General features: G+C 34.6%; 1 protein-coding gene across 7 annotated transcripts in view; it reads left to right on the top strand.

The window, feature by feature from the left end:
* Window positions 1–10,214, top strand: part of LOC106880165 (neurexin-3) — a 359,785-nt gene that overhangs the window by 342,961 nt on the left and 6,610 nt on the right. For 6 of the 7 annotated variants that reach the window (XM_052967514.1, XM_052967515.1, XM_014930008.2 and 3 more), the window contains 2 exons: window positions 8,851–8,917; window positions 9,239–9,411. The exons of the other annotated variant lie outside the window; for it this stretch is intronic. In XM_052967514.1, the coding sequence (XP_052823474.1) occupies window positions 8,851–8,917; window positions 9,239–9,411 (240 nt within the window). The remainder of the gene's footprint in view (window positions 1–8,850; window positions 8,918–9,238; window positions 9,412–10,214) is intronic. 7 annotated transcript variants of the gene reach the window in all.

Below are 10,214 nucleotides of genomic sequence, written 5' to 3'. Positions count from 1 at the left end.
GTGTGTGTGTGTGTGTGTGTGTGTGTGTGTGTGTGTGTGTGTGTGTGTGTGTGCGTGTGTGTGTTACTATCTCTGTACCTTGAATTTGTAATAAAATAAGTGTCACCATTATGCAAGCAGTGTTCTTTGTTAACAATCTTACATGAAAATATGTCTGATCATTGTGGAATTATTACTTTACTTGGAAACATGTGAGGGTTGGCAACAGGAAAGGCATCGAGCCATAGAAAATCTGCCTTATCAAATTCCATCCAACCCATGTGACCATGGAAAAGTGGACATTAAACTGATGATGATGATGATGATGCTTATGATGATGTTATATACATATGCATATTTATATAATCATCATTTGACACCCATGTTCCATGTTGGCATGGGTTAGATGGTTTGACAGGATCTGATGGGCCTCATATCTTTGACATGGTCTCTATGGCTGGATGCCATTCCTAATACCAGCCACTTTACAGAGTGTACTGGTTGCTTTCATCATGCAGCTTATAACACTACTAACCCCAAGGGAATAGAGGCAGTTTTATGCATTTATATGTGCGTGCATGCGTGTACATTTGTGTGTATATATATATTTCATATAATTGAACTTAAAACTCAGATAATATTTGGGAACAATTAACCTGGTTATATAGATATATGTTGCACATATTGTAAGCTATGAATGCACACGAAAACAAGAAGTGTAGTGGAATAACAGAACATAATCTTCATATGTAATAGATGCACTGAGTAGTTCATACTATGAGCACAATGGAAACAGAATCTCTTAGAAACCTACAAGAAGTAACTGATGGCTTTTGATATTTGGGAGATGTAACTAACAGTAAAGTTGGTTGCTCTGAAAGACCAGCAGCCAGGGTAAGAGTGGTTGTAGAAAGTTCAGGGAGCTACTACCACTGCTGGCAACAAAAGCCCTCCCCCTTAAAGTGAAGAGCAAATTGTATCACATTTGAATTAGAACTACAATGTTGCATGATAGTGAGACATGGACCTTCAATGCAGAGGACTTGAGAAGACTGGAATGAAATGAAGAGAGAATGCTCCATTGGATGTGCAATGTAAGTGTTCATGAAGGACATCGTACATTAAGATAAAACTGAGCATAAGAGGAATCAGGTGTAATGAGCAAGAAAGAAAACTGTGCTGGTTTGGGCATGTAATGGATATGAATGAGAACAGTTGTATGAAAAAGTGTTGATCACTTAATGTGGATGAAGGTTGTGGAAATGGGAGACCAAGGAAGACATGGTACAAATTGGTGAAAGCTGATTTCAGGATCCTGAACTTCACAGAACAAATGACAAGGGACCAGGATGACTGGTGATATGCAATCCAGAATGTGTTCTGAGTCTGTGTGTGCACAACTAGACCTTCACCTAATTTCCTCCTCAAGACACCCCCACCACCTTTCGTCTCCCTAACTACAGCTTTTCCCTGATACTACTAGTCTTTCTCACTGCCTCAAACCATTTCACTTGATATCCATCCTTCATCCTTATACTGCCCACTCCACCTACATTTTATATTGATTATCCCATTGAGCCACAAAATTATCTCTTCTCCTCTACCTCTATGTGTGTCTCATTCTCCCCATGCACTACACCTGCCTCTTTCCCCCTCACATCATTCCTCTCTCATCCTTTCCTTGTCTACTGTGTCACCATTACTATTATGCTGCTCTACACTCTCCCATGCATCATTGGTCATACCCCAGCCCTTATCCACCATTCACTACATCCACCCCTCGACATTTTGCGTTCAGTCCCAATGTGTGGCATCTTCGGCAAATGTCTTCTACAATGACAACAGACCAACCAAAGCTTTATGAGTGGTTTTGATAGACTGAAACTGAAAGAAGTCCTTCATACGCACACACACACACACACACACACACACACACACACATATATATATATATAGATGTATGTAAGTATTTATGTTTATGTGTGTATATGTGTATGTGTGTTTGAGGGATTTCATATTTGCCTCGCATTTTGCTTACTGGTTATAAACAATAGCTTCACTAATGGTGTCATTTGCTTGCTATCCATGACAAAAGCATGTCCAGGCTTCTTGGCATGCTTTGATATGTTGCGTGATCTTTGTAAATAAAAGGCTCGTTTTGTTATTGTTTGTTTCCAGTTCTCCACATAAGCATGCCCAAGCTGTTTGTTGTTCAATAGACTAGGAGCTTAAACTTCACTTGGGAGTTCACCACAGGAAGGGCATTAAGCCATAGAAAACTCTGTCCTAGCATATTCACATATGGCCTTGCAAACATGGAAAAGTAGACATTAAAATGATGATGATGATGATGATGACAACGATGATCCACTCCAGTCCACATTATCCGAAATGTCCACAAATTTAGATCTACTGATCCCAGTGGAGTTACATCTTTTGCTTATAGTTTGCTTATAGTTTTTAGATTTTAAATCCCCTGAAGCAAGTTATCTTTGAATAACCTCTGTGGTTAAATGGTTTTTCAACTCACTTATGTAATAAGTGAAAATCTGCAGTTTTTGTATTTAGTAAGCAGAACTTTTCAGTGAGGTATTTTATCTCAGCCATATCATGATACTAATAGCCTACTATTCGACAGACATGTATATTAAACAATCTCAGCAGGGCTTTAAACAGATACATGTACTAAGCAACCAAATAAATCTGAAGTGTGTTCCTGTGTTCCTCTGTGTGTGTGTGTGTGTGTGTGTGTGTGTGTGTGTGTGTTGTTATCAAAATATTGAGTAAATAGCTAGAAACAAATATGGCATATTACTATAGTAACTATTCATACAGCTCGGTATTCTATTGCCTAATATTCTATTATTATTGCTAATAATGCAGAAATATGTGAACTCCAGATCAATAAATTGAGCCAATCAATATAATACATGTATACATAGCTGCAGGTACATACAATTACACACACACATGTATGTATGTATTAGTATGAATATTTTATTATTATTATTATTATTATTATTATTATTATTATTATTATTATTATTATTATTATTATTATTATTATTATTAAGGCGGCAAGTCGACAGAATCAGTGACAGACTGGGAAAAATATTTAGTGACATTTCATCTATCTTTTTGTTCTGAATTCAAATTCTGCCAATGTTGACTTTGCTTTTCATCCCATTAGGGGTTGATGAAATAAGTACCAATCGAACACTGGGGTCAATGTAATAAACTTATCCCCTCCCAGAAATAGCTGGGCTTATGCCAAAATCTGAAACCATTATTATTATTATTATTATTATTATTATTATTATTATTATTGAGTGAGAGAGCAGTGCAAGACATCAAAGTGACACTGGGGTAAAATATACAAAGCCCAGTATACCCATCATGACTACCCATCTGATAAGGGTACACCAGGCACATGATTCACAACCATATGTGCACGACATAGTCATCTCATATCAAGATAAACAGTACATGACCTTGCCTAGTTAGAATTTTCTTCAATTCAAGGAGCCAATCCTGCTCAAAAGGTCCCTGAATAAGGGTTGTTTATGAATGATAAACAAAACACTCATGTTTCCAGAGGTGAATTATCCAAACCCCAAAGAATTCCTCTCAACACATGGCTATGATGCTCCCCCACTACTTCTGCTCGTGATCAGAGATGCACATATTATCAGCCACTAAGGGACATGCTCAACTAATTAAAGTCAAACAACTGACAAGCAATTCTGTGGTATTGACCAGAATATTTGGTGTAGCCCATCTTTTATACCAAGATAAAACAATGTGCATGATAACACTTCCAGTCAGTTAAGATTAGAAGCCATTGGAGCCACTGATCAGAAACCATGAGGGCCACTGCCTGGGACTGCATCAGGGCATTTATTATTATTATTATTATTATTATTATTATTATTATTATTCATGTTCTCCCTGACTCATGAAATCAGTACAGTTAATGAGTGACCTGAAGATCTGTAAGTTAATGCTTATACAAAAATTGTACGCACATAGAAGTTCCAGAAAAATTGTTTAAGGTAGAAGAAAATGGGCAAGTTGCTCAGTTGAAAGTTCATGAATTGAGACAAAATAAGAGAAGTAATGGGCCACATAGTCTATTTAGAGAATCAGAAGTCAAGATATTAATGGTAGAAGAGAGAGAGAGATGAAACAGTACGTCTATTGACAACTGGTTGTAGTGTATAGTTAGTGAATTTTTGCCAATCAGCCAGATGGTTTCTTTTGTATGCCCTATAATACTTTTAACAGCAACTCATTTCAGATAAACATTCTGTACTTTAATGTTGGTTACACTTCTCTTTTTTTTTTAGATAATCAGTAAGTGATTAGAACAACATCCATTTTTCATTTTTTGCTCTTGAATCCTAATCTCGGTGGAGTTAGTTTAATAATGTCATATTTGTGTGATTGACATGGAAAAAATTCATCAGGCATCGTAAAGGTTGGCTATTTTTAACAAGTTTGAGGATTTTAACAGTGTTCATGTATAGAAAGTAGATAGATGCAAGATTGTTTCATCTTTATGTGAAGTGATTAGGTTTTATTGCATTTGAAGGTAACTACTATATCATATACTGATTACATGTATGTGTATGTGTGTCTTTGTGTCTGTGTTAATCTCATCTCCAACCACAACTTGACAACCGGTGTTGGTGTGTTTACGTCCCCATCATTTTTGGCAGTTCAGCAAAGGAGACCAATAATATAAGTTCCAAGGGCTCTCTTTATGGAAGTAATGTTAGTTCAGTGTTAGGTAATTAATGTTAAAGGAAGGATAATACCTATACAGAAACGTTGAAGAGAGAGAATATTGGTGGCAGCTACATATGTATTGTTTGATTGAGAAGAATGCTATTAATATAATGCAGTTAACGTCTAGCGCAAGGGAGGGCACACAGGTGAATCTCGTTAGGTGGCATGTTTAACTAAGAGGCTCTAATGTTAGATACAGCTAAGAACTTTCCTTGGTGCTAAGGGCAAATACACTGATATTCCCAACTGTGCAAAATGAATGAAACATGGCATTGAAAACCCAATCACTATTTGATCTGATTCAGTGGAAATGATGAAACCATACTAATATACAACTGTGTGTATCTGTGTGTGTGTATATATATATATATATATATATATATATATATATGTGTGTGTGTGTGTGTGTGTATGGGTCCACTGTGAGGGTTCACTCTATAAGGTGGCTGGTGTTAGAAAGGGTATCTAGCAATAAAAACCCTGCCAAAACAGTGAAGCCTGGTGCAGTCTTTTGCCTAGCCAGACCCTGTTAGGCCATCCAATCCATGCCAGCATGGAAAATAGACATTAAACGATGGTGATGATGGTAGTTGAGACTTCTGGTGTCCTTGGTTACCAGACCATATCCCTGCTCACCATTATCTGAGCAGAGATTGCTGTCCGCAAGTGCAAGCCCCATGAGTCAGAGCGGCTGTTCCAGCGCATCTCCTTCCATTTTGTCTGCTGGTGCCATGAGAAACGTTTCTATATTGTGAGAGGCAAGATTCTCCGTATTTGACCAATGTGAAAAAATAGAAAAAATATAAAACACAAAAAAAAAAAAGATTTTAAAAAATAGAGCAAAGAAACCACACATATATGAACCAGGCAAGAAATCATTGTATTTTCTGTGAGCTTAACTGCTGGGAATTCAGTGTTTAGAGACTTAGTATATTGTTCATATTTTACATTTTAGCTATATTTGTTAATCTGCCAATTTCTCTCTTTATCTCTTTTCTCTCTCCCTCTCGCTCACTCTACACACACAAACACATGTCTACATACATATACAGACACCACACACACACACACACATCCATATGTGCTCTGTGTGTGTGTGTGTGTGTGTGTGTGTGTGTGTGTGTGCATGTAAAAGATTATTAATTAAGATATGTTAAAGTACTAGCACATGGTCATGGGTTCAAGCCCTCCTAATACACTCACTAGATTATAGCCTTGGCAAACACATAGTTCAGTATAACTCCATTTCTTTGATTGTCAACAAATTCCACTATTACTTTATGGTTGAATAGTTAGTGTTCGAAAAAGTATTTATATATATATATATATATATATATATATATATATATATATATATATGCATGTACATACACATATGCATATTTATGCACAGAGAGAGAGAGAGAGGGAGAAAGAAAAAGAGACAGAGAACATATAAACGTCTGTATGTATGTATGTATGTACAGCACACAAATTATTAGCTTAAAGCCCAGATATATCGACCACATTCTGATAAAATTTCTGTATGGTATTATGTTTTCCTGTGGCAATATATTTTCAAACTGGCATTTGCTTTTATTAAATATTTTATTAGGTTACTTGTATTAGATTAGATTACTAATATTACATTATTAGTTTTATTCAATTACGCGTTGAAAGCTCTTTGGTCCTGCCACCTGACAGAATTTTTAAGACTTTTGAAGCAGTCTATTTATTGCCTCCCAGTGGATAATGCTCTGTCATATCTCAATTATGGAAATGGTTACCACTTAATTTCTTCAATGCTACATGTCCTTGATCATGTTTGGGCTTTCATTCAATAAGCTCAGGATTATGAAATGCTAAGCAAAAAGCTCTGGCATTAAATTTGGCTTCTAATAATGAACAGTACACAATTTTATAAACATGTTGGAATAACAAATTTCTTCTTCTATAACCAAAAATACTCTTTATCCTCCTAAATAGAGGAATATGTATGCACATCTGTGCATTTCGTTTATTAATAAATTAATCAAAAGAGTCGCTTTTTATGTTTCTTCAAGAATAAAAATAGCTATGTGTGAATTTAGCATTTGTTAATGTTATCAAGAATTATTGAAGGTCAATGATTGAGATGAAAACATTGATGAAAATGTAGCCCTGGCCAACAATGAGTGGAAAACATTTTCATGCAGTGTTTAAACTACTCAAGTTCATGGAAGAGTAGGTGATGGATACACTGAGTGGATCTTGGTTGGCTTAAGAAAAAATTATCTTAGTAATAGAAGAAATCAAAAAGTCATAGCAAAATAGCTAGCTCAACATTGAGTGAATGGTTTTTAGCATGTTGGTAAATGAAAACTTTATTTACGTTTTGTAAAATGTTATCAACTACTTGGAGATAAGTATTTCTCGATACAAATGAGAAATATCAGACTCCCTTCAAGCAGTTCAAGAATGCATGATTTTTCTGAGAGCCAGAGTTATTATTAAACCAAAGTAGTTATTTGGTCTTTAATATTTTAAGATATAAATTGGTTTCAAATTTTGGCACAAGGCCAGCAATTTTGAGGGAGGGATAAGTTGATTACATCGACTCCAGTGTCCAGATGGTACTTATTTTATCAATCCTGAAAAGATGAAAGGCTAAGTTGACCTTGGCAGAATTTGAACTCAGAACATGAAGATGGATGAAATGCTGTTAAGCATTTTGCCCAGTGTGTTAATAATTCTGTCAGCTTGCCACCCTATTTTAAGACATAAATTATGAATAAAAGTGATGCATAATTGTCTACTTCAAGGGACAAGTAATATCTATTTTGGTAATCTTGCACATTGACTTAGTGATTCTTCTGTCATTAATTTGGCAAGTGCAGTGAAGTCTCTGTTTTGCTGATGTCCTCATAATAAGACTTAAACATATGCTGAGTTGTTCCATACTCGTCGAAATAACTAATTATTATAATCAAAATTCAATGATTAATATTTTTACCTCTGCATATTATTCCTAGTTATTTTTTTTTATGTTTCCTGCATTAACTATAGTAACAATAATTTGATAACTGAAGGAAACGTTGCAAAGTAGAGGTACCTCTTTTTTTTTTAAATCTGCATGCTTTTATGTTTTTAAACTGAGGTGAAGATAACTCAATTACTCTTGCATATTTGAGGGGGAAATATGGGCAGAGATAGAGTTCCAGCTGGATTCAGCTCTGGAGAAAAGGGATTAGGAATATGTTTTTGTATGGGGTTTGATGTTTAATGAATCTAGAAATAGCTTATATATTAGACTTTATGACAGCTTAAAGAAGTGTTATTTTCCACCCGTCCATGCTAAGTGGACATCATCTCAAAATAAGAGAAGTGTTTGAATGATGCATGTATTAATGTAGTAGCACTTGAGTTGCATGTTGCATGTGTCAGATATATGTAGGTAATATATTAAATGGTGTATAATGTGTTTGGTACTTGATGGGAGTAATAAGTGAACTACAGCAACTAAAAAGTATTCAAGAGAACAGAAATAATTTAGTTGAAAAGAGCATATGATAAGAGCAATAATAAATATAAGCATTATGAAAATGTTCTCAGAATTGTAACCAAAATACAAGTCAGATAAGAAAGCATTTATGTAGTTTGGACCATGTAAAAACTTAAAATAAACCGAGAAAATGGTCATGATTAAGAAAAAGTTTGCAGGGAATCATTTTGCTGCTATCATACTATTTTGAATGATATGTAGTGCATGTGTTTGCTTCAATATATTTGTGTAGATATGTTTCTGATTGTGCATTTTATTTGATATATGGTTTACTGACATGCATATATTTACCCATCATGATACAATGTATAGGGAAGATATCATTGTTATACTTAAAACTATTATGTTTAAAACTCCATACTATTGCAATCTAATCAAACTTTTAAAGAACTTACCAATGTTTAGATGGCACAATGAAAACCTACAAATAAAAAATTTATTTAAAATTAAAAATACAATTTGCACATGATAGCCTTATAAATTTTAAAAGGCTTTCATTTAACAACTCCTAAAAGTTAACTCCTTTCCCCTTCAATTTTATTAATTTGCTTTACTTACTACAGGCAGTTTGTTCCCAAGAAGAAGGAAAGTACAGAGGTACAAGAAATGCAGTCTACAATGGGTGTCCGAGTAAGTAGTACTGAAACAAACAAATGTACTGTGGTATATGTTTGTAACATTTTCACATGTAGAAACCAGTTAATAGCTGTCAGCAAGGCATTTTCACCAAATAGCTATATGTCCCAAGTAGTTTACCCATTAGTGACACTGTCTGTCATGTAGACACCAGTTTAGAACACATAATATTGGTCTCTGACTAACATGGAAGTTTCCTCATTTTTCCTTACCTTCTCTGCCTGAAATTGATTCTATTTAGATTCCCTAATTAACCCATAGCCCACCCTCACCCCCATTAAGAATTGTCATTTTGAAATTAATTCCACTTAACAGGTAACTCCACACCAGTCAGCAACTGATGACATCATATATTCTGGAAATGATGCTGGATGCAACAGTGATGATGAAGATGAATGCAGTTCTGTTGGATCTGGAATGGTAGATGAGATCATCACTCCAACAGTGATAGTCATCACCACACCACGCCCAATTGATTCGTCTCCCAGGTAGGCTACACCCAATGCAAGCATTCCCTTCAGTCACTACAAAACAGTCTGACTGAAACCTTAAAACATTTTCTTTTTTTTCAAAGAGCAAAAGATATTCGATATTTTTGCATCAATAAAATGCATTATGTGGCAAATAATTCCTAAATAAAATGAAAAAATCAAATTGTATTTTTTTTTAAGAAATATTATCTTGCCATATGGAGGTTGCTAACAGACAGACAGATAGATGTTGTGCTTTGAGGGTTGATTACATTCAGTTTCAGTGTATGATACTGACTTGCTCTTTGTTCAGAACTGAGTTTTCTTAAAGTTAAAAATATATTTTTCTCCAGTATGGATTATGGCAAATACTGTCTTTTATTTTCATTTTCTTCTCCTTATGAATTTTTTTTTTATTTCCTCTGCACACATCTGGATATCAAAATGCGTATGTCCTAAAAATTCAGCTGAGAGGATTTTTTAATGTTTTGTATGATGGTATTCAAATTTAATATTTAACTAACTGTAGTAAAGCTTAATTGAATATCAAGCATAGATGCTAATCTATGAATTTCTCAATAAAGGTATATTTTTCAATGTCTTTCATTTACCAAATACTTTTAAAACAAATCAGTTGGCTGAAGTCTTAATTCATTGAAGATTAATTTTCATTTACTCAGAAAGGATTCATTTCCTTTAGGATTACGAGAGGATTGTATTTTTGAAGTTAATACATTCTTAGGTGTGTCATTAACATAGAATATACTTATATCTATATTTGTCTATTTATCTGTGCATATATATATATATATATATATATA

Source organism: Octopus bimaculoides, chromosome 4, assembly GCF_001194135.2.
Source record: "Octopus bimaculoides isolate UCB-OBI-ISO-001 chromosome 4, ASM119413v2, whole genome shotgun sequence".
NCBI classification, from domain to species: domain Eukaryota; kingdom Metazoa; phylum Mollusca; class Cephalopoda; order Octopoda; family Octopodidae; genus Octopus; species Octopus bimaculoides.
This window is presented reverse-complemented; position numbering and strand designations above follow the sequence as displayed.